Source organism: Narcine bancroftii, chromosome 3, assembly GCF_036971445.1.
Source record: "Narcine bancroftii isolate sNarBan1 chromosome 3, sNarBan1.hap1, whole genome shotgun sequence".
NCBI lineage: Eukaryota > Metazoa > Chordata > Chondrichthyes > Torpediniformes > Narcinidae > Narcine > Narcine bancroftii.
In genome coordinates, this window is record NC_091471.1 from 10,272,275 (window position 1) to 10,298,297 (window position 26,023).

Consider the following 26,023-nt stretch of genomic DNA (forward strand, 5'->3'; position numbering starts at 1 on the left):
ATGCTCATTGGTTCTAGAATCGTCTGCCCTAGGAAGTGGGCTTTGAGCATTTACTTAACCTCCCCAGCCAATCTCTCCAACCCAAAGTTTGGAGTGGTGCACACTTCCTGACTGCTTTGGTGGTCAGAGTAGAAATTGACCTTCTCTTGAGCAAAAGGATAGTAAGAAACAAATTTGATCCCCTTGAAGATCAGTGATCAACTTTGAATGGATCCAAAATGAGCACAGGGTTGTGGGCAGTAAGGAAAACAAGCAGTAAGGTCATGGAACCTATATAGATTAAAAAGGAGGAAGTGCTTGCAGTCGTAAAGCAAATAAAGATGGGTAACTCCCCAGGGTCTGACAAGATACTCACTTGGACCTTGAGGGAGGCTAATGTGGACATTGCAGGGCTCTGGTAGGAATATTTAAAATGTCCTTAGCCACGTGTGTGGTGTTTGAGGATTGGAGGATAGCTCACAGTGTTGTTTTAAAAAAAAATGCTCCAAAAGTAACCCTGAAAATTATTGACTGGAGCACCTGATGTCAGAGTTGGTAAATTATTGGAAGGTACTCCAAGATATCAGATGTGCATTTATTTGGATAGCCGGAAAATGATTAGGGATAGCCAACGTGGCCTTGTGCCTGGTAGGTTGTGTTTAACGAATCTTTAGAGTTTTTCAAGGTGGTTACCAAGAAAGTTGAAGAAGAAATGGGTCTGGTTGTTGTCTACACTTTAGTAAGGCCTTTGAGGAGGTCCCACATGGGAGATTAGTCAGGAAGGTTCAGACGCTAAATATTCATGGTGAAGTCATCAACTGGATTCAACAATGGCTGGACAGGATAAGCCAGAGAGTTGTGGTGGATGATTGTTTCTCAGACTGGAGCCCTGAGTCTAGTGGTGTGCGATTGGTGCTGGGACCATTGTTGTTTGTCATCAATATCAATGATCTGGATAATAATGTGGTAAGTTGGATCAGCAAATTTGCAAATGACACTAAGATTGGAGGCATTGTGGATAGCGGAGAAGGGTTTTCATTAGCTTGCAAAGGGATCTGGACCAGCTGGATTAAAAGCTGAAAAATGGCAGATGGAATTTAATGCAGACAAAGGACAAACCAAGAAAGGACATACATGGAAAATTGAAGGGCCCTGAGGAGTGTGGTGGAACAGAGAGATCTGGGAATACAGATACATAATTCCCTGAAAGTGGTGTCACAGGTGGAGAGAGTTGTAAAGAGCTTTTGGCATCTTGGCCTTCAGAAATCAAAGTATTAAGTATAAGGAGTTGGGATGTTCTAGTAAAATTGTATAAGACATTGGTGAGGCCAAATTTGGAATATTGTGTGAGGTTTTGGTCACCTAATTACAGGAAAGATATCAATAAGATAGAAAGAGTGCAGAGAGGATATACTAGGATGTTACCGGAACTTCAGGATCTGAGTTACAGGGAAAGGTTGGGACTTTATTTCCTGATGCATAGAAGAATGAGGGGAGATATAGAGGTATTTAAAATTGAGGGGGATAGATAGAGTAAATATTGATAGGCTTTTTCCACTGAGAGTAGGTGAGATACAGACCTGAGGATGTAGGGAAAGGGGAAAAATTTAGGGTGAACTTCTTCACAGTGAGTGGTGGCAGTGTAGAACAAGCTACCAGCTGAAGTGATGAATGTGGGATCAATTCTAATATTTAAAAAGAATTTGGAGCGGTGCATGGATGGGAGAAGTATGGAGGGGTATGTACTTGGTGCAGGTCAGTGGGACGAGGCAAAAAAATGGTTCAGCACAGTCAATATGGGTCGAAGAGGCCTGTTTCTGTGCTGTAATGTTCTCTGCTTCTATGGCATTGGGCACCGTGGGACACTGCAGTTCGAGGGCTCGCCCTTGGTCACTGCTCAGAAGCAGGACGTGTTGGAGAGTAACCCAGAGCCCTGGACTAACAAATCAGGGATTTGTTTTCAGGTTTATCCTCCCACCCCCCACCTCTCCCAATCTGATAGCAGCTGTGGAATTTAAATCTGGGAATCTACACTAATGCCCCTGCTATCTGGAACCTATGGGGATTGATGGATGCTGGATAAGTGAATTTTCCGGTTGCTTGTTGTCTGAATGGTGAACTAATGGCGAGGTGTGCCAATTTTAAACTTCCATAACTTTTGCCTATTTATTTTCCCTAATGTTTTTTTGTGAGTTTCTTGAGGCTGTCCTAGTGCCACAGTATAAAAACAGGCCCTTCTGGCCAACTTGTGCATGGTCAGACACAAACACAAAACAGTATAGGAACAGGCCTTTTGTGCATGTTCAGGTTTACAAAAATCTAACTACTTATACAATCAGATAAACAGCATTTCTCTGGACCACTGGGCTCACTCACACAATGCACAGCACGTAATAATCACATATATACCTAACAATATAAACTAATTATAAATATTTTGGAATACTTCATTTGGAAGAGGCGCAAAGGTTCAAGGTCAAATTTATTATCAGAATGATATGTGTAACCCTGAGGTTCTTTTGCCTGTGGGCCAGTAGTATAACCATTATACAAGGGAAAGATGCATATAGAAAAAATGTAAACAAACTGCAAATACAGAAAAAAAAATCAGTAATAAGTAATGTGAATAGTGAGAGTCTTAACTGAGTCTCTAAGTCTTTTGTTTAGGAGTCTGATGGTGGAGGAGTAGCAATTGTTCCTGGATGTGATGGTGCATCATGTGGCCACCTATACTTCTTATTGCAGTCGTGTGGATCCACTCTCTGACAGCAGCGTTCTATGTCGATTTTCTCGAGGGTCGGGAGGTTTTGCATGCAATGTACTGGCCTGTGTTCACTACCTTTTGCAGTGGTGATAGTTTCACTCCTGCCAAGGTACAAAAAGTACAACCAAGCAACACGGTACAATTCAAACGGACTTTATTCAAATTATGCTAGCGGGAATGAGCAGTCTGTAGTGTTGGGTAGACAAGGTCACCTCACTAAGACTGATCTCATTCAAAGAACACAGTCACAGGGTACAATATTTAAGGCATTTTCCTGCATACAAATTGGATATAATTTCTTTATTATATATGGTTATTACAACTTATGTTTTGCATTTTGCGCATCCTCTTCCTTAAAGACAGGGAAATGATTTGTTGTCAGTCATTTATTCTCACCTACAAGTCATAATTAAGACACATCCTTCTGGTATACAAAAATCAAGCGGAAGTCTGGAAAGGTTGTTCATCAATATCAGTTCTCTGCCTGCCTGATTTCTGGTTTCCAATTAACACATGCAAATGGCTTGTTTCACTTTAATCTTAAATTATTGAAGTTAACAATGGTGGCGAAAACAATGCCATCCTGGGAGTGAGGGGTGCCATCAGCGTTACTGAATGTTTACTCCATCCTTTGACAATCTACATCATGTCTAACTCAATCAGCTGCTTTTAGTCAGGAAACCGATTTATGAATGGGCTGCCTTTTGATAGCTCATTGACTCTATCAGTAGTCATTTAGCACTATTCTTTGGCTTGGCTTCGCGGACGAAGATTTATGGAGGGGTATGTCCAAGTCTGCTGCAGGCTCGTTGGTGACTGACAAGTCCGACGCAGGACAGGCAGCCACGGTTGCAAGGGAAAATTGGTGGGTTGGGGTTGGGTGTTGGGTTTATCCTTCTTTGTCTTTTGTCAGTGAGGTGGGCTCTGCAGTCTTCTTCAAAGGAGGTTGCTGCCCACCCAACTGTGAGGTGCCAAGATGCACGGTTGGAGGCGATATCAGCCCACTGGCGGTGGTCGATGTGGGAGGCACCAAGAGATTTCTTTAAGCAGTCCTCTTCTTTGGTGCACCTCTGATTCGGTGGCCAGTGGAGAGCTCGCCATAGAACACGATCTTGGGAAGGCGATGGTCCTCCATTCTGGAGACGTGACCCACCCAGCGGAGTTGTGCTAAAGAATATTAGGCAGGCACCAGGATATCTGGAGCCTGGGGGTTCTGTTGAAGAGGTGAGAATTGACCCCTGTCTGGGAGGTTCTCTGGAAGTTTCTGACTGACTAAAACTTATGCTGGTTTTCTTATAAATGCAACTTTCTACATTTATATTATGAACACAACCTTCTACATTTCTACAATGTAGCTGGTCAGCACACTGTCCACTACACGTCTGTAAAAGTTTGATGCCATACCGAACTTCTGCAAACTTGAGGAAGTCGAGGCACTGACATGCTTTCATTAAGGTGACATTAGCGGGGGTCGTGGCAAGATGGTGTAGAATCTAGACGTGTGATCTCAACCTCTCTGGCCGGACTTTTAAGTACCTGTTTTTAACCCCTTGTTTTCAAATTTAAACTTCTTAAATTTTAGTTTAAAGTATTAAGGAACTGTTATGGCCATTAATGGTAAAAAGATTAAACCTCAAGTGCAGAATAAGTTACATTTTCAAAGTACTGAAGATTTGGGGCCTAAACAACTTGCTACAGCCTCAGGTTTAATTTCTTCAGTGCCTAAACTACAAAGACTGCCTATGGGAGCTGAAAAAAAATGTTTACTACTCACCAAGTGAAGGATAGCGCTGGAATTACCCGTTCTCTGGAGGAAGCTGCGTGTTCCCAAGACGTGGATCCCGATTCTGGAAGCCTTTCGATTTTAACGGAGGGAGCACGCAGGTAGACGACTCCATTGTCTGAAGATATCGATTTTCTCTGTGATTTTGTGGAAAAACAATGAGCTGAGGAAGTCAGGGTGCCATCACTGGGAGTCCAGACCTGCAGTAAAACCATTAAAATGCCTTTTGTTGAGTTGCAGCAGGAGCTGCAGTTACCTGGTTCTGCCACTACATCAGAGAAAGCAGGGCTGAGCTTTTCTGAGCTACAATGTAAGCAGTTAAATGCTGTCATCCAGCCTATAATGCATGAGCTGGCTCAAATGAATGTTAGTATAAGTTCAGAATTGAATACAGTTAAAGCGCGTGTGGAAGCATCTTGTGAAGATTTAAAAAAATTTGTCTGCTTTTTTGGAATGTAAACAGCAAGTGGTTTCTAATACAGAAAAAGTGTTGAAGGTTGAAAAATCCGTTATAGAATTACGAGAACGTGAGAAGGAGTTAGAGAGGAAAATAGACTATTTGGAGAATCAAAGTAGAAGGAATAATGTGAAAATTGTTGGTTTGCCAGAAGGTATGGAAGGATGAGATCCTCTTCGTTTTTTTACAGATTGGATCCCGCAAGTATTAGGGCAAGAATTTTTTTTTGGAGGCTTGGTATTGGAAAGAGCTCACAGAACTTTAAGGAGAACACCTTTACCTGGTCAACCACCGAGACCTGTAATAATTCGATGTTTGAATTATTTGGAAAGAGAAGCAATACTTCGACTGGCGGTGCAAACTGCGAGAAAATGACAAACTTCATTATTAATTCAGAATAGCAGAGTTTTTATTAAATCCTGATTTGAGTCAAGAGGTCATTCAACGTCAACGTCGATTTAATCCAGTTAAAGAAGTTTTGTGGCGTAAAGGTTATAAGTCTACTTTTTGCTATCCGGCAGTGTTGAAGGTGTTTTATGGAGACTATCAATCTCGGTTTTTTGAGAATGATCGTGAAGCAATGATTTTTGCTGAGTCTTTGCCAGATATAAGAGGACAAAGACGTAGACCATCATTGTCTCCTAAAAAAAAATCTGGTTGTTCTGCAAACGGAAGAAATGGCAGAAATGGGAAAAATGGGAATGAAAAGAGTCCAACTTCTTTTGAAATGGGATCTCCGAGTTTGGAATCTCTTGGATGAATAGAAGAATTTTCTTATTCTTATTTTACTTTTTATGTTATTATAATGTTTCTATGTTATTCTTTGTTTGGCTGGGGAGGGAGAGATTTGCTCTAAGTTCTATTAGTCATCAGCCACAGGTGGGTGATCACACCCAAATTTTGTTTAGGGATTACTACCTTTTGGTAGTTTTTTTTTGGGGGGGGAGTTTAATTTTTTTAAAAATTAATTATTTTATTATTTTCATTTTATCTAGCTTTTAATTTGATTTTTTTTCTCCTATTGGCCTATATACGTTGATTTGAGTTTTTATAGAAAGATATTATTGGTCTTTAGTAATATTAGTAGATATGTCAAAGTTGAGGTTTGCTACTTTTAATGTTCGAGGTTTAAACAGTCCGATTAAGTGTAAACGAGTCTTGGCGTATATTAAGAAAATGAAAATTGATGTTGCTTTTTTACAAGAAATACATTTGAATGTTAAAGAAAGTATGAAATTGAAGAGGGACTGGGTAGGGCATGCATATTCTTCATTTAATTCCAGGGCTAAATGTGTAGCAATTTTGATACATAAGAATTTATCTTTTGAATTACAATCAATGGAGGAAAAGGCAGGATATATTCTTAAATTAAATTGTAAGATTTTTACTGAATTTTGGACTTAATATTTATGCCCCAAATGTAGATGATGAAATATTTATTTCAGATGCATTTTTATATCTGGGTCAGGGTAATGATAATGTTTTAGTTGGTAGTGATTTTAATTGTGTTTTGGAACCTTTATTAGATAAATCTCCAAAGAAAGTTAAGAAATCTAAAATGGCAGTTCAGGTTCAAGCGTTGATGAAAGATCTTAATTTAGTAGATATTTGGAGACATCTTAATCCGACAGAGAAAGATTTCTCCTTTTACTCATCTAGACATGAATCGTTTTCAAGGATTGACTTTTTTTTAGTATCGGCACATTACAAGGGAAAATACAACAAGCGGAATACAAAAGTAGGGTGATTTCAGATCATTCTTTGTTATACTTTACCTATGAAACTTCTGAGAAAATTCAAGTGGCCTATCGTTGGAGGTTTAATACAATGTTATTAAAAAATACAGACTTTATTGATTTTTTGAAAAAAAAACAAATTAATTTTTTTTGAAAGAAAATTCTAATTCTGTTCAAAGTAAGTTTGTATTATGGGATGCTATGAAAGCCTATTTGAGAGGACAAATAATTAGTTATACTTCTAAAATAAAAAAAGAATCGATTAAATCAGAGTCTTGAATTAGAGAAACAGATTGATGAGTTAGAAAAGGAATTTCAGAAAGATGCTACAGAAGATCAGAAAATAGAATTATCTAGGCTGAAACTGGAATATAATACTTTGCAATCTTATCAGTTTGAATGTATCATTAATAAGACTAAACAACGGTATTATGAATGGGGAGAGAAAGCACATAAGATATTGACATGGCAATTAAAGAAAGAACAGGTTTCAAGGACTATTAATGCTGTTAGACGGAATTCTCTTATCACTTATAAACCTCATGAGATTAATGAGAATTTTGTTCATTTTATAAAAAGTTATATACATCTGAAGGAAAACAAGAAAATGGATTGATTGATCTTTTTTTATCACAGTTGAATTTACCGACTAGAGGATGCAGATATACAGGAGTTGCAAGCATTATTTACTGATTCGGAAATTAAAATGGCTATGAGGGAAATGCTGAATGGTAAATCGCCTGGTGACGATGGATTTTCAGTTGAATTTTATAAAATTTTTTATGATGAGTTTTCTGCAGTGTTTGCCGATGTATTACGTCAAGTTGGAGAACATTATGATTTACCTGAGTCTTGTTCTAGTGCTTTAATTACAGTAATCCCAAAAAAAGATAGAGATCCTTTGAAAGTATCTTCATATAGACCAATTTCGTTGTTAAATGTAGATTATAAAATAATAGCTAAAATTTTAGCGAATAGATTGGCTAAACTTTTACCTAAGTTGATTCATGGATCAGACAGGTTTCATAAAGAATAGATATGCCTCAGATAATATTTTGCGTGTGATTAGTTTGATTAATAGATTTCGACAATCTTTAGATCACCCGATGGTGATATCTTTAGATGCAGAAAAAGCATTTGATAGAGTTGAGTAGAATTTTTTGTTTAAAGATCTGGAGAAATTTAAGTTTGGTCCTATCTTTATTGGTTGGATTAAGGCTTTATATAGTAAACCGGTAGCTAGAGTATTGACGAATGGCTTGATTTCGGAACCGTTTAAATTGACTTGATCAACTCGTCAAGGTTGTCCTTTATCAACAGCTTTGTTTGCATTAGTGATCGAACCTTTAGCACAGCTGATAAGACAAAATACACAGATGCAGTGTATGAAAGTTTTAGATGAGGAATATAAAATTAATTTATTTGCCGATGATATATTGGTGTATTTAACAAATCCAGCTCAATCACTTTTGCACTTGAAGGAGTGTCTGATACAATATGAATGTCTTTCTGGATATGAAGTTAATTGGGAAAAAAGTGAAATATTACCAGTAAGTGAAGGAGATTATTCAGTTTATAAGAATATTATTAATTTGAAATGGACTGATCGAATTAAGTATTTTGGTATAATTTTGAATGTTAATTATCAATCTTTATATAAATTAAATTATGTTCCGTTAAATAAAAAAACTTAAAACTGATTTGATTAAATGGAAAGATTTACCTATTAATTTATTGGGTAGGATAAATACAGTTAAGATGAATATTTTTCCGCATATGCAATATTTGTTTCAATCTATTCTGTATTTACTTGATAATATATTTTTTTGAGATTTGAATAAAATGGTTAGGGAGTTTTTATGGAGAGGTAAATTGTCAAGAGTAGCCTTGAATAAATTAACTTGGAACGGCCCCTTAGTTGGGCCTAAATTGAGATGGCAAATATTTCTGAATTTGAAATATATCAATTTTTGTTTAGATGGAATATAAATTTGTTACAGCAACATAATGTGCCTATATTAAAACATTTAATGAAGTTATGGATAAAGAAAAAGAAAATGATAGGTTCTAGGGGTAAATTATCGGCTTTGACTCCGTTGTATAATAATCAACTTATTTCTTTTTCAATACACAATTGAAGTTTATTACATTGGAAATTTAAAGGTGTGGAAAATTTGGGAGATTGTTTTAAAGAAGGTAAACTTTTATCTTTTAATCAGATGAAGGACAGTTATGGTATTGATAAGAACTCTTTGTTTCTTTATTATCAAATTTGATCTTTGGTAAAACGTGTTTGGTAGAGATATGATTTTACCTGAAATGACTAAATTTGAGACTTTTATGAAGATACCAGAGAAGGGTTATATTTCTTCTATGTATCAAATATTACAGGATGGTATGGATAAAAAGGGTTGGGATAAATCCAAAAGTAAATGGGAAGTGGATATTGGTTTTATTTTTTCTGAGGATGATTGGTTAGATGTTTGTTATGATAGTGTAACTAGATTGATAAATGCACGCTATGCAATGATTAATTATAATTTTTTACATCAATTATACTTCTTTCTTTGGCTTAGCTTCGCGGACGAAGATTTATGGAGGGGTATGTCCACGTCTGCTGCAGGCTTGTTGGTGACTGACAAGTCCGATGCGGGATAGGCAGGCATGATTGCAGCGGTTGCAAGGGAAAATTGGTTGGTTGGGGTTGGGTGTTGGGTTTTTCCCTCCTTTGTCTTTTGTCAGTGAGGTGGGCTCTGCGGTCTTCTTCAAAGGAGGTTGCTGCCCGCTGAACTGTGAGGCACCAAGATGCATGGTTGGAGCCGATATCAGCCGCATTCAGCAGTGGTCAATGTGGCAGGCGCCAAGAGATTTCTTTAAGGAGTCCTTGTACCTCTTCTTTGGTGCACCTCCGTCTCGGTGGCCAGTGGAGAGCTCGCCATATAACACGATCTTGGGAAGGCGATGGTCCTCCATTCTGGAGACGTGACCCACCCAGCGCAGTTGGGTCTTCAGCAGCGTGGATTCGATGCTTGCGGACTCTGCCAGCTCGAGTACTTCGATGTTGGTGATGAAGTCACTCCAATGAATGTTGAGGATGGAGCGGAGACAGCGCTGATGGAAGCGTTCTAGGAGCCATAGGTGATGCCGGTAGAGGATCCATGATTCGGAGCCAAACATGAGCGTGGGTATGACAACGGCTCTGTACACGCTGATCTTTCTGTGTTTCTTCAGGTGGTTGTTTTTCCAGACTCTTGTGTAGTCTTTCAAAGGCGCTATTTGCCTTGGCGAGTCTGTTGTCTATCTCGTTGTCGATCCTTGCATCAGATGAAATGGTGCAGCCAAGGTAGGTAAACTGGTTGACCATTTTGAGTTCTGTGTTCCCGATGGAGATGTGGGGGGGGGGGTGCTGGTAGTCATGGTGGGGAGCTGGCTGATGGAGGTCCTCAGTTTTCTTCAGGCTGACTTCCAGGCCAAACATTTTGGCAGTTTCCGCAAAACATGACGTCATGTGCTGGAGAGCTGGCTCTGAATGGGCAAATACTTAACATCTGAAAAACTAAAAAAGAATGGTTTTCGTGAATCAGATTTGTGTTTTAGATGTGGTAATTCTGTTGGAACTTTTTTTCGCTGTCTGGTCATGTATATATACACAATCTTTTTGGAAGAAAATTCAATTGTTTTTAGAATACCTGTATAAGATTAAAATACCTTTAGATCCGACAGTATTTTTATTGGGTAGTTTGCAACCTCTGAAAGGTTTGTGATTAGATAAATTTCAACTTGCTTTTGAATATTTAGCTTTATCCGTAGCAAAAAAATGTATTGCTAGTACGTGGAAAGATACAAATATGATTGATATTAATAGATGGCATAATGAGATGTTGTTTAATAATGGAAAAAATTACGTTTTGCATGATAACTACAGTTTTTTTTATTAATAAGTGGTTGTTATATTCAGAATATTTACATTTTGATTTACGTTGATTAGATCTCAATATGTATGTTTAATTTTTCCTTAATTTTTTTTCTTTATGATTCTCCTTAGGAGAGTTGGCTGAAGGGGGGGTTCTTTTTTTTCTATAAAATATAACATTCATGCTTATGGTTAATTGTTGTATATGTTATTTACTATTTGTATTTTGAACGAATAAATAAAGTTTAAAAAAATATTAAGGTGACATTAGCGTGTTAAGGAAAGGTCCTCTGAGATGGTATCTGCAAGGAATTTAAATTTGTTCACCCTGTCCATCTCTGATCCCCCAATAATCACTGGATCGTACACCACTGGTTAAAGTCTACAGGCAGCTTCTTGGTTTTGGTGACATTGAGTGTGAGGTGGTGGTTAGTACACCATTCAACCAAGATTTCAATCTCGCCCCTTTTAATACAGCTCACTCTTGTGGTATCGCAAGCAAATTTGTTACAGGATACTGTTCATCAGTCTTGCAGCCTGTGGGAAGAAGCTATTTCCCAACCTGGCGGTCTTGATTTTGATGTTTCAGCACCTCCTTCCTGATGGTAGGTCAAAGATGCTGTGTGATGAATGACAGGGGTCCTCAATAAATCTTTGAGCTCTGTTTAAGCAATGCTCCCAGTGAACGCTGTCAGTTGAGGAAAGGGAGATCCTGGTGATCTTCTCGGCCATTGACCCACCATGCTTGTGCGGTAGTTTAAACTCATCTCATCTGAGTGCACATGGTTATATCCCTCCATTCCATGTCTCCAAATACCTCTTAAACACTGTTATTGCAACTGTTTCCACGGTTAAGAAACATTTAGATGGATGCATGGAAAATTTAGGTTTGGAGAAATATAGGCCAAATGAAGGCAGGTGGGATGAGTGTGGTTGGGACATTTCAGTCAGCATGGGCAAGTTGGACTGAAGGGCCTGTTTTCACACTGTATGACTGATACAACCAAGGACCCACTCAGTGTTGCCCCACATGTATTGAAACTTGCCAGTCTCGCCTTAAATCCATGGCCTCTTGTATTTGACATTCCCACCCTGGCAAAAAAAGTCTCTGCTTCATCTATGCCGCTCAGTTTTAAATATTCTTATCTGCTTGAGCCTCCTTGACTCATCCTTTTTTCGTTCTGGACCACTTGGGACTCTGAAAAGCAGTTGAGTTCAGTTGGTTTCTTCTGTGTTTCTGCTACTTTCCAAATAAATTTTAAAAAATGATGATTTCAGTCTGGGGCCCCGTTTAGTTGTGCTGCAGCCAGCAGTAAGGCCCCTGTTGAGAATGGCTGCTCTCGACTCTCCAACCAGAAAATAAGCCATCTTGCCACCCATCTGGTGATGTCAACTGGAGAACAATATAAGGCACAGGGCATCACGATGGTGCAGATTGTAATTAAACGTATTGTAAATTGCTAAGATTCTGATTATTGTGAGTGGGAGGCTGCAATTCTAAATTCCAGTCTTAAGTCTGCATTGAAGATGGAGGGATATTTTGCAAATTTGATCAAAACTAATTTTTTTCCCCCTAAGGGTCTTTCAAACTCCAAAGCTGACTGTATCCTTAATGCATGTTGTGTGAAAATTTAGCCTCGACTGTGCGTGTGATTGATTTATTTATTTTTTTGAACAGGGAACCGAGCTATATGGGATCCTGGGCCTGGGGATAATGCTGTGGAACCAGTTTGCTGTGCCTGTCCTCTTCACTGTCTTCTGGCTGGTGCTGTTTGCCGCTGAGATCTGTTTCTACCTCAGTTCCCAGAGCCAACAGGGTCTGATCTTCTCCTTCCTCACCAGGTACGGTTGATCCCATCTGACCTCACTTGAAGCAATCACAGAACATTACAGCACAGTACAGGCCCTTCCACCCACATTTTTGTGCTAACCCCCAGTAAACCAACTGCACAATGATTTAATCCATCTTTACCTCACACCCATAACCCTCTCATTTTCTTATATTCTTATGCCCATTTAGAATCTTTTGAATACTCTATCATATCTGCCTCCACCACCACCCCCAGCCGACAATGTAGTCCAGGCATTCACTGTTACTTTTTAAAAAAGAAATAGCTTTTGACAGCTCCTAAACTTTCCTCCTCTCATCCTAAACAGACCTTCTTTTGCATTTGCTAATGCTGCCTTCAGAAAAAGGTGCTGGCTTTAAATATTTCTGCACCCCTGTTGATTCGCCTCTCATCCTTCGTCGCTCCCGAGCTCTTTCAACCTTGCTTCAAAAGATGTTCTCCAATCCAGGCAACTCTGCCCCCTCTCTAAAGTTTTGACACACTTCCTGCAATGAGGTGACAGAGGAAAAGGGACTTGGGTTTTACAGAAACAGGAGAAGTCGACGCTTATGCCATCTGGTTGGAAAGTGCCCAGACAGATTATAAGGTGTTGTTTCTCTAATTTGTGGGTAGCCTTGGTTTAGCAGTGCACAAGACTGTGGACAGGCAGGTGGGAATGGTGTGTGGAGTTAAAATTGTTGGCCACTTGGAGGTTCTTGCTGCTAACAGCAGACTGAAGGAAGATGCTCAGCACAACAGTCTCTAATGTGGTAAGAACATAAGGAATAGGAGCTTATGTTCCTTAAGCTCCTGGAGTTGGCCATCCGGCCTGTCGAGCCCGATTCACCATTCAATGTGATCACGGCTGATCGGATCATTGACTCAACTCCCCCATCTGCCTTTTCCCCATATCCTTTAATTCCTTTTTTATGTGGGGGGGGGGGGGTGAAACTAACTGAACCTTAAATATGTTTAATGAAGTAGCCTCAACTGCTTCCCTGGGCAAAGAATTCAACAGATTCACTACTCTCTGGGAAAAACAGTTTTTCCTCATCTCCATCTTAAATCTACTCCCTTGAATCTTGAGGCTGTGTCCCTTCAGTCTGGTTTCACCTCCCAGTGAAAATAATTTTCCTGCCTCTATCTTTATCTCTCTTTTTCATAATTTTTATGTTCCTAAAAGATCTCCTCTCATTCTTCTGAATTGGAGTGAGTATAATCCCAGGCAATTTAGTTTCTCCTTGTAGGTCATCCCCCTCATCTCTGGGATCAACCTGTTGAACCTCCTCTGGACAGTCTATCCTTCCTCAAGTGTGGAGACCAGAACTGTACACAGTTCTCCAGGTGCGGCCTCACCAAGATTTTGTACAGTTGCAGCATGACCCCCTGCTCTTGAATTTGATTCCTCTAACGATGAAGTTCAACATTCCATTTTCCGCCTTAATAACCTGTTGTACCTGCCACCCAACTTTTTGAAATTCATGCACAAGCCCTGCGAAGTCCTTCTGCACAATAGCTTGCTGCAGTTTTTCACCATTTAAATAATGACCTGCTCTTCTATTTTTCCTATGGATGACCTCGCAATTACTAACATTCTACTCCATCTTCCAGACCTTGGCTCATTCACTTAACTGGCCCTTTCTGTTCTACAAAGAGAGCCAGAAGAAAAAGAGCAAAGCTCTCCAAAATCTGTAAAATATAGACAAGGTGGTGAAGAAGGCATTTGGCACACTTTCCTTCATCAGACAGGACGTCATGCTGCATTTGGAAATGTGTGTGTCGTTCTGGTCACTTCACAACAAGGGAGGATGTTATTAAATTGTAAAGAGTGCAAAAAAGATGTGCAGAGCTGTAACTGGGATGAGAGGGCTTGGATTATAAGGATACACTGGGTAGGCTGAGACTTTTTCCCCCTGGAGTGTAGCTGTCTGATAGGTGACCTCACAGAGGCAGACAAAATGATGAGGGGTATAGATAAGGTGAATATGTCAATCTTGAGAACATAGGTTTAAGGTGATGGGGGGGCGGGGGGGGGGAGATTTAAATTCAGGGATGTTGAATAAGCTGTCAGAGGAAGTGTCTTATGGTCTTGTATTTAGATAGTACATGGATTGGAAAGGGTTGGGGAATATTAGACAAATGCAAGCAAATGGACTAATGCAAGTAGACAACTTGATCAGCATGGAGAAGATGGGCTGAAGGGCCTGTTTCCATGCAGTGTTGCTCTATGACTCCATGTTGCTGTGCAGTGCCACTTGCATAGAACATTATAGCACAGTCCATTCGGTTCTCGATGTTGTGCTGACTCTACGTAACAAACTAAACCTTCCCTACCTCACACACACAACCCTCTATTTGATATGCATCTATGCACCTTTCTAAGAGTCTTTTGAATCTCCCAATTGCACCAGACTCAATCACCACCCCCAGCAATGCATTTCAGGCTCCCACGCAGGTGAGGTGGCAAGGGTTTGCTCTGGCCTTCTCTTTCAGTGGTGGAGGGTCCTTTATTGAGTTCATTGAGAGCAGAGTTGGATAGATTCTGGAATATTGGGGGAAATCAAGGAAGATGGGGGATAATGCAGGGAAATGGCATTGAGGTAGAAAATGAACCATGATGTGGATACAAACTCGAACAGATCATGCAGAATCCACAGTAAGTAAAGGGTGACCAATGTTTTGGGCCTGAGCCCTTGGTCAGCTAAGTAAAATACAAGCAAATGCTTGACTAAAAAGATCAAGGACAGGAGGGAGGAAGGTGCAGGTAGTGGAGTACCAGATAACAGGTAATAGGGGCCAGATTTGACCAGCTAGCCTACTTCTGATGTAGGTGCTGGAACCTGGCACCACACACAATCTGCTGGAGGATTGAACTGAGTGGGTTGAGCAGCATCACTAGGAGGATAAAATAATTTTTTTTAAAAATTGAAATTTAGACCTACATCATGGTAACGTGCCACTGCGGCCCATGAGCCTGTGCCGCCCAATTATACCCGATCGACCTATACCCCTAGTACATTTTTGAAGAGTGGGAGGAAACCCACACAGACACGGGGAGAACATACAAATTCCTTACAGACAGCGTGGGATTCGAACCCAGTCACAATCACTGGTGTTGCACTAACTGCTACACCAACCGTGCTACCCCATAGACAGACAGAAGAGTTGACGTTTCGAACTGGAACCCTTCATCAGGCGTGAGGGTGTGGAATAGAGGTCTCTGTCCCTGTCTGAAGGGTCTGGCATTACACGTAAACCATTCTAGTTCCTCCATTTCGTTGTGTGCTACTTCCCTGGTTATAGTCAGACAGCGAGGAAGTGGGCCCTTTGCCCCAACTTGCCCACGCTGACCAAATATCCCAGCCACACTCTGCCCACCTGCCTGTTTAGCACTTGTGCCTCTAACTTCATCCTGTCCACGTATCCTAGCAGGGGGCAAGGGAGGAAGGGGCAAGGGAGGAGCACTGGCCAACAGGTAAGAGGTAAACAGGTGAATGAAGGTGGGAGGGTAGAACAGAAAATAAGTTAGAAAGTCAGCATAACATCGAGAACTGAATGGACTGTACTGTTCAACAAAGTTTGCGGACAATGGGGGTCGAATGCAGTGCACAAATGTGCTGGAGAAACTTGGTATGCCACGTAGTATCCATAGCAAATAAAGGGTAACCAATGCTTTGGGCCCTGTTTTCCTTGATGACAGGCCCAGGCCCAAAACATTGGTTACCTTTTACTTCCTCTGGATGTTGCCTGACCTGCTGAGTTTATCCAGCGCATACAGAATGCGTATTACTATCCATGTGGATATTCCTTAAACGCTGCAATAGTTCTTGCCTCAACCTCCTCCTCTAGCTGTCTGTTCGACACATTCACCACCCTCAATGTTATTAAAAGAAACAGTTAACGCCCCAGGTTCCTGTTAAATTTTCCCTCCCTCACCTTAAACCACTGTCCTCTAGTTCCCGTTTTCCCCCTACTCTGGGCAGAAGAGTTTGTGTTCCTCTTGTGATGTTGTCATCTGATGCTCAATGCCAGTTTAACCTTTTCCCCTTGACCTTTGACAGCGTGGCTGGTTGCTGCGTGACACCATACTCCATGATCGGCCTGACCTTCGCTGTCTCCCGTCTCTCACTTGGCCTACTTGCTCTCTGCAAGTTTTACCTGCAGGGCTACTCCGGTCTCCTAAATGGCAGTCTCATGCACAGGTAAGGGTGGTGGGAAGAACATGGGGAATCTCCTTTGCAGCGAGATAATGGGGGTTGCGAGGTAGCCGTTTTACGTACAGTGTGATGCCAGAAATCCTTCCTCATGACGCACAGGAGAAGGATTGTCGATGCTAGAAATTTGGCCTGGAGAAGTGTTGAAGTGTTTTGTTAAATCGGTAGAGAGGTATATAGTAACTGTGTTGGGTGGGAGGTGGAGAGAAACAGTTTATCTTTCAAGTCACAAACTTGCTGGAGAAACTCAGCAGGCCCTGCAGTATCAACAGGAAGAGAAAGGGAACCAACATTTCGGGCCTGGGGCAGAATAAGCAGATGGAGCACCCAAATAGAAAGGTGGGGGGCAAGGGAGGAGCACTGGCCAACAGGTAAGAGGTAAACAGGTGAATGCAGGTGGGAGGGTAGAACAGAAAAAAAAGTTAGAAAGTGATGGAGGGAAAGAGCAGAAGGGAAGCTCTCTGATGGGAGGAGGGAAGGTGGTGGGTGCTAGAGGAAAGGAGATGAGAGGTTGAAGAGAAATTGGAAAAGTTGATATTGATGTCATCAGGCCCCAAGTGTTTTATTTTCTGTGGATGCTGCGTGACCTGCTGAGTTTCTCCAGCACTTTGGTGCGTTGCCCTTGACCCCAGCGTCTGCAGACTTTCAATGTTTCAAGTCAAAGGACCTTTATTGGAATTGCTGCTTTTCTCCGTGCCGGTTGCCTGACCTGATGAGAATTCCCATCACGTCCGTCCAGCCCCCCTTTTTTTAGTGTAAAGGGCAAATATTGGCCATGATGTGCCATCAGGAAAAGTCCCCCAACACTTCTCTGGATTGTAAGCTTCACCTCCTGTTTAATTCCCTGAGTAAAAAGGTAGCACCTCTGACACTCCAGCACTCCCTCAGGCCTGCTCTGCCTGGTTTTTGAACCCTCGACCTGTTGCTGGTTGTGGGTTCAAGGTGGGTTTCCTTGGGGTTTTTGGCACAGAGAGGCTAAGTAGTCACTTTCCCAGCGATTCTTAGAACGTTGCAGTCTGTACTGTTCTGCTAAACCCTCTCTGCAATCTAAATCTTCCATATTTCACATCCATAATCCTTTATTTTTCTTGGTCTTTTAAAATCCCTATTGTACCATCCTCTACCACCACCTCTGGCAATACATTCCAGGTACCCACACTCTTGGGGGTAGGGGGGGAGGGGGTGGAAGGGTGCAATTCACCCAGTTACCTCTCTTGAATTTTCCTCCACTCACCTCGGACGGATGTCCTTTGGTGTTTGCTACTCCAGCCCTGCATAAAAGGTGCTGGCTCTCCACCCTATCTATGACTTATAATTTTGTTGACTTCTAAGTCACCTTTCATCCTTCTTCACTCCTGTCCTGGGTAAACTTGTACCTCTCACTTTGTTGGTTTTAGATTGGTCACAGTGTTTGAGCTCTTTGCTCTTTGGCTTGGCTTCGCGGACGAAGATTTATGGAGGGGGTAAATGTCCACGTCAGCTGCAGGCTACTGAAAGAAAATAGACACACACGCCGAGAGCAGTTCATTTTATACAAGCTTTATTACAAATTCTAAAGCTGATTTCAAACTACAATATGCAAGCCCTTCCCAATTATACTTCTCAAAGCCTGGACTGGTCCCAACTGCCGAAGCGAGGCAACGACTGCACACTTGTAGTAGGTTGTCGGGGCGCCGGTAGCAGCTTCTCCACCTCCCCAACCGGGACGTTGGCTGGACTCTACAAGTTCTTCTTCTTGCTGAGAGATGTTGCCACCTCTCGGAGAGTCTGAAAACTTCAGCAGCGGGACCAAGGCTTATATTACCCATTCTAGCTTATCACTTTGAATACAATGGTTTATTTTGCGTCAAGGTTAGGTCTCTGCCTGAAAGACTGTGACCAAAACAAGCAGGGAGATTAAACGTTCTTGGTACACAGATGTCTTTTTGTCAGATAACTGCATCTCTGGGCCCCATGGTGGAATTTAGCTTATGTCTGCTGAGTCTCAAGCAGGTTATTGATTCTCAGCCTTGCCGGAGCAAAAAACATGGTTTAAATCCTCCAATACATTCCACCCCTTGGTCACAGTCTATCACTTACGAGACCTAACAAGCATTCGAGTACAGAAGGAGCGAAAAAGAGAAAACAAAACTACAATAAATCACAAAAATAAACCATAATGCGAGCAACCAACGGAGAATAGTGTGGCCCAATCCGCCAAATATACCAGTTAACCATGAAAAAGGATTCCAACCAAGGCTCAAACTATCCTTGTGGGCCACAATACCCAGACGCTGGAGCTCACGAACAGATTTTGAAACATGCTGAACAATATCAGATATATTAGTGGATACATCGGGCCATGTCCCCCACGGGCAACTCCCTCGGAACGTCCTCGACATTACAAATCCAATTGCTGGCATCAAAGCAGCTGTTAAGCCAGATCAGCAGGAGCGCAAGACGGAGGACCTGGAACAAAGAAGCCTGACATATGTCACTCACGATGCCGTAAGCGTTCAGTATTTAAACTAAACCATCCTGTCCCTCAATAGCTACCTACCGAGTGTTACCCTGGGCAGGTGTCATTATTTCCCCTTTTACAGGAGGGCCACTACCTGGTGGTGCCACCCATACCTTTTGTCCAACATTCTCTAGTTCGGGGATGGGGGGCATTGACTGTTTTTCCTCTGGAATAGGCTGTAGTTCAGAAGCGTGAAGAAGTCGGTGAAAAGGCGTACCTCCCTTTAAAGGGCAATGATTCAAATTGTCGACTGCCTGCTGCAGCACATGGCACCACCCCTTCAGGGTCCCCAGTGGTGTTAATAAACGAATTTGTTCCTTCAGTAAGCCGTTCATTCTTTCAACTAACCCGGCAGCCTGCGGGAAATAAGGAATATGGTGGATCCATAAGATACAGTTGTCAGTTGCCCAATCACAGATTGCCTTCCTGGAGAAGTGCGAGCCATTATCAGACTGAATTTCCTCTGGTACATCATAACGAGAAATTAAATGGTTTAGTCCTTGGATAGTGCTAGCTTGGTCAGCCGTCTTGGTGGGAAAAGCAAAAACCAGGCCTGAAAAGGTGTCAACCTTTACTAGGACATAACATTTACCCGTACAGTCTGGCATGGGGCCTGTGTAATCAATTTGCCAGACCGCAGCTGAGCGAGCATCCCATCTTATTTGGCCATGCGGACCAGGAGAAACGGTGCAGGACTTCACAAGCTGACATGCTGGGCATGTACACATGACCATGCAGACATCATCCTGATGGACGGGTAAAGCATGTGTACGGGCCCACATAGCTGATCCCTTCTCCCCCAAATGACCACTCTGTTCATGTGCCCATTGAGCCAAGGGGATGGTATCGGAGCAGCTGATAGTGGCAAGCTGGTCTGCTACTGCATTATGTTGTGCCATGTTCGTCGTCACATTGCATGGGTGTCAATGTGATATACGGTTATCCCACGATGGTGGGAAGCATCCCACAACAGCTGCCACAACTGTTTGCCCCATACTGGGCTGTCATTTACCAAGCCAGTCGTTCTTTTGCCAATCAGGCATCCGTACCACTATTCCATTAGCCACAGCCCAGGAATCAGTAAACAGGCGAAGTGGGTGATCATGGGGGTCTAGTGGTAAAATGACCCCCCCTCAACTCAGCATACTGGCTGGAGCCACCATCCCCCCTCCTCCGATAAGTGAGTTCCCGATCTGGGGATGGTAAGCCACCGCCTTCCACTTTTGCTTTCCTTGCACCCACCGACTGCTACCATCAGTAAACCAGGCGTCCTCTTGTTCTGCTTCCTGTACCATCTCTTCCGTGGTCCCTTTGGATCATCACATCATCAATATAATGGTGAATCGAGAGAGAAGGGGATACTGGCACCGTCTCCAAATCACGGGCAATTAGGCTGTGGCAAATAGTGGGAGAGTGTACATAACCCTGAGGGAGGCGGGTGAAGGTATACTGACGCCCCTTCCAGGTAAAGGCGAACTGATCCTGTGAGACCTCAGCTATAAGAATACTGAAGAGGGCGTTAGCGAGATCAATGACAGCATGCCATGTTCCCGAGTTCCCAGTAGCAATGTTTTCAATAAGGGTAGCAATGTCCGGAACTGCTGAAGTAAGTGGTGGGACGTGTTTGTGCAAAAATCGATAATCAACTGTCATTCTCCAGGAACCATTCGGCTTCTGGACCGGCCAAACAGGGCTATTAAAGGGCAACATTGTGGGCCTCACTACCCCTTCTTCTTGCAAAGCATCAATGGTAGCAGTACTCTCTTCCTTCCTCCCAGGGAGGCGATATTGTGGAATGCATACTGGTTTCATGGCGGGGGGGGGGGGGGGGGGAGGCACCATCACAGGATCCCACTTAGCCCGACCCACCAATAGTCCGAATTCCAAATGCAAATCCCCCTTGGCTACTATTAAGGGCCGTACCGGCCAACATATTGATACCCAGGATACACTCGTCAGTGGCAGCCACCGGGGCATGTAACCATACAGGGGAAGGGCCATCACCCACCGTGGCACAGACTTTTATTTCCTTTGCCAGGGTGATTGCTCCTCCCATTCGCTCTATTTGAAATGTCGGTCTAGTCCAGAGGTCGGGTTTACCAGGAATCACTGAGTGCTCCGCACCGGTATCGACCAAGGCCAAATATTGGCGGTTATTACCCCCATCCCAATGGATTGTTAACGGTATGTAGGGCCGCGGTTCCCCGTGCATCCCCCGTATCTCAATGGAGTAGACACAGGAACCCTTCCCACACCCTTATGCCTTAGTAGGTTTCGGGGGCTTCCAACACCACATGCTACTATTATCCATAAGAGCCTTTTTAACCAATTGTTGAATCTCATCACAGGTAACTGGAGCAAGAGAAACTGGCTCACTGGGAACAGCAGTGGGAGCAGAGGGCACAGCTGGGCCAGGAGGACTCAGCAGCTGGGGATGATGTTCCCCTGCTTTTCTCTTATGAAGGGCATAAAGGACCGCAGTAGGTTTCCCATCAATATCACTTTTAGGTACGCCTAACTTTAACAAGGTTAGAAAAAGGTCCTTTCTTGTCGGTCCGTTATTAGTAGCAGGCCCTCTCTTTTCATCCTGCTTGTCTGATTTAACCTGGGCTGTACGTGAGTGGATTTTACCTCCCAACTCTAATTCTCGAAGCCCAGATAAGGCGTGCACCGCCTCAGACACAGGGTGCCCAATTAGCGGACTAGTTATGGACAGAACCAGTCCCCATACAGTGGGTTGGGCGGAACGAACCAATCTGGTATGCATTCTGGCCGTGAATATCTCTTCGTCAGGGCTCCCCCCATGTACCCGCAGCCTCAAACGCCCTGCATACAAGGCAGAGGCCAGGGCCTGTTGACGAATTACTGCTATACCCTCCTCTGGGGTGCCCCAATTGTTTTGCAAGTGTAAATCCCAATCTACTGGTGATGGGTATACTCGTAACAGGGCATCCCCTAGAGTGGCAAGTAAGTAATCCACCCTTCTCCTTCTACCACGTAGCTCAGCAGTGACCCGGATATCAGTAGTCAATGTTCCTAATCCCAACAATTCCTCAGGGGCTAAATATACATTACCCCCTCCTTGTTCCCAAACACGCAGGATCCAGGCCGCCAGAGTTTCTCCCGTCTTTTGCCTAAATCGATCTCCAATGGCGGCCAGCTCTTTTATAGAAAAGTCACGTATCGTTGACTGCTCCCGACCCCTGTTCCCAATTTGGCGCACAAGAGGGCCCTCTACCCAGTGGTCGGGAGCAGGCCGAGGCCATAGAGCATAAGCAGGGGTTCGGATAGCTTCGCCTGGGACTGCTTGGAAGATTGGGGTATCTATCCCTTCAATTTCAATCCTAATATCATTCCAGATATTCCCGTCCCAATCATCAATTACATCAGGATCGTCACCATTCCTTATCATGGCACGAATATGATGTGGATCGGGTTCTACTCCATGCCTTTCCTTATCTGCACAGAGCTGCTGCCGGAATTTAATATTACGGCAGATCATTTGGACCTGCTTATCCTCCCATTCTTTGGCTCGGTCCTGACTGGTGCGAACAATCTCGCTCATCATGGAATAGCGTTGTCGCAGGGTTTCTAGCTTCTCCTCTAGTTGCTCTCTCTTATGCTGGGATTCCACTTCTCGCTGAACAAATTCTGGTTCACGCTGAACAGCGCGGCGTAAGGCTGTGGCCAGCAGCCAAAAGCCGTCCTTCAGTGTCCCATTTTTAACAGGAAATTTACTTTCTCGAAGGAGAGTGGCAACCCGCTCTCCCAGAGGCGTACTTGATGGATCTAACTTCTCATCCCAACTAATGGGTGGTCTCAACAAAGACACAATATTGGCCAACATGCCAAACCCATCGTTTTGGATGTCCATCCCAGAATCAAGAACTGCTCAGGGCTCACCTCTTTCTTTCGGCGAAACATCTCGAGACCAATCCTGCTGACTGCGCCAATTGTCCTGGGTAAACTTGTATTTCTCACTTTGTTCGTTTTAGATTGGTCACAGTGTTTGAGCTACCGAAAGAAAATAGACACACACGCTGAGAGCACTTCAGTTTATACAAGTCTTTATTACAAATTCTAAAGCTGATATCAAACTACAATATGCAAGACGTTCCCAATTATACTTATCAATGCCTGGACTGGTCCCAACTGCCGAAGCGAGGCAACGACTGCACACTTGTAGTAGGTTGTCGGGGCGCTGGTAGCAGCTTCTCCACCTCCCCCAACCAGGACGTTGGCTGGACTCTTGCTGAGAGATATTGCCACCTCTCAGAGAGTCTGAAAACTTCAGCAGCGGGACCAAGGCATATATTACCCATTCTAGCTTATCACTTTGAATACAATGGTTTATTTTGCGTCAAGGTTAGGTCTCTGCCTGAAAGACTGTGACCAAAACAAGCAGGGAGATTAAACGTTCTTGGTACACAGATGTCTTTTTGTCAGATAACTGCATCTCTGGGCCCTATGTTGGAATTTAGCTTATGTCTGCTGAGTTTCAAGCAGGTTACTGATTCTCAGCCTTGCCGGAGCAAGAAACATGGTTTAAATCCTCCAATACGACTCCAAAGTGAAAAGCCCAAGCTCTGATAACCTTGCCTCATTAGTCATGTTCTCCAGTCTGGTAAATCTCCTCTGCAGCTTCTCCAAAGTACTCCCATCCTTCCTGAAATGAGGCAACCAGACCACATAGGGGAGCCTAAAACTAGAGGGCATAGGGTTAAGGTGAGAGGGGAACGATTTAAAGGGGACCTGGGGGGGGCACCTTCTTCACACAGTGTTGCCAGAGAAGGTGATGGAGGCAGGGACTTTTGTTATGTTTTATTGACAAGTGGACAAGTACGTGAATAGGAAAAGTTTCAAGGGATATGACCTGAAGTGGGGCCAGCTTAGTCAGCGTGGACAAGTTGAGCCAAAGAGCCTGTCTCTGTGCTGTGGAACTCCATGATACTGTAATGCTGTCTTCCCCTAGAGGTGTGACAGAAGGAGTGACGTTCCTGCTGCTCGCTCTTCAGACAGACCTAATCAACTTGCAGATCCTACAACGAACCTTCCTTCTCAGCATCATCCTTTTTATCATTGTGGCTTCTATCCTGCAGTCCATGTTGGAGATCACCGACCCAATCGTCCTAGCGCTGGGAGCCTCCAGGAACAGGTGAGCAAACATAGCACAGGGAGCTTAGCTCAACACCATTACAGTGTTCAGCGACACAGGTTTGAATCCGGCCTTGTCTATAAGGAGTTTAAAATTTTTAATTTAATTTTTATTTACAGCACGGTAGAAACTGATTCTGGCAATTTAAACCCATGCTGCCCAAGTAGACCTACAGCCCTGTCTGCTTTTTGGAAGGTTGGAGGAAACCAGAGCACCCAAAGGGAATTCATGCAGACATCAGGAGAACTTACAAACTCGTTACAAGCAATGCCGGGTTCGAACTCCAGTCACTGGCATCGTAATAATGTCGTGCCTCCCATGCTGTCCCTTCCCCTTATCTATGTGGGGTTTCCCTGGATACTCTGCTTTCCACCCACATTCTAAAGGCATACAGGGTTTATAGGTTAACTGGGTGGTGCAGGGTCTTGGGCATGAAGGGACGTGCTGTTACTCTTATTCAGCCCATTTGTCTGTGCCAAGCACAATGCCCAAATCAAACTATGCTTGCACATGGTCCCTATCATCCATTCCATGCTTATTCATGTGTCTATCTCAAAGTCCCTTAAGCTCTGCTATTGTGTCTGCTAGTATGGTAGTCCATACTAAGCACCCATCACTTGGTTTTTAAAAAAAATTGCCTCACAGATCTCCTTCAACTCTCTCCTCACTTTAAATGCTCACCCTCTTGTATGTGACGTTTTTCCCCCTGGTGGAAAAAGAATGTGGTCTTCATGGGACCTAAAGGGCAATTTCCCCCCCCCCCCCCCCCCCCCACACACACACACACACACAGAGGGTGGTGGGCATGAAGAGTGAGCTGCCAGAGGAAGTGTTGCAGGTAGGGACAATTACAGCACCCGGGGAGATAGATGGATGGGAAAGGATTAAGTGATATGAATGAGGCTGAGGTAAAGGAGACCAGTTCAGATAGGAAACTTTGTCAGCATGGATGTTCTCTAGTCTCCCCTCCTTTTTGTTTTCCTCTGTCAATCTCCTCCCCTGCTTCCCAATTGTGTTTCTCTGCAAGAGCTGGTTTGTTACTCCTCATTCCCTCTTCAAACCCACTCCCTGATTTCCCCAGGAACAGATTTTAGTTTCTCTCATTGTGGTTCAAGATTGAGTGACTTCAGGGCGATGTCATTACATGATTCTGACGCAGTCATTTTAAACATCAAGTTGAAGATGGTAAATCTCTGGAGTCATCTACTCCTGGTGCCAGGAACTCCTGCACATCAGGCAACATCAGTGGGGAGGGAGGGAGGGAGGCAATGTTGATATGTTTTCAGGAGGAAATATTTTTTTAAATTTACATTTGGGTGGCACGATTGGCCTAGTGAATAGTGCAATGCAATTACAGTCCCAGTGATGAGGACTGGGGTTCGAATCCCGCACTGTAAGGATATTGCACGTTCTCCCTGTGTCTGCGTGGGTTTTCCCTGGGTGCTCTAGTTTCCTCCCACCCTCCAGAATATATTGGGGGTGTAAGTTAATTGGATGTAAATTGAGCAGCATAGATTTGTGGGCTGAAATAGCCTGTTCACCGTGCTGTATGTCTAAATTTAAATTATGTTTTAAATTTAAATTTTAAAATACAGCACAATAACTGCCCCACGAACCCATGCCACCCAATCATACCCAATTGACCTACAAGCCCCGTTCGTTTTGAAGTGTGGGAGGAAACCCTTGCAGACAT

The 26,023-nt window shown here is 43.2% G+C and overlaps 1 protein-coding gene across 2 annotated transcripts in view; it reads left to right on the plus strand.

Annotated features, from left to right (window-relative positions):
• Positions 1 to 26,023, plus strand: part of LOC138756971 (RING finger protein 145-like) — a 47,272-nt gene that overhangs the window by 14,422 nt on the left and 6,827 nt on the right. For both annotated transcript variants that reach the window (XM_069923495.1, XM_069923496.1), the window contains exons 5-7: positions 12,311 to 12,474; positions 16,523 to 16,663; positions 24,148 to 24,330. In XM_069923495.1, the coding sequence (XP_069779596.1) occupies positions 12,311 to 12,474; positions 16,523 to 16,663; positions 24,148 to 24,330 (488 nt within the window). The remainder of the gene's footprint in view (positions 1 to 12,310; positions 12,475 to 16,522; positions 16,664 to 24,147; positions 24,331 to 26,023) is intronic.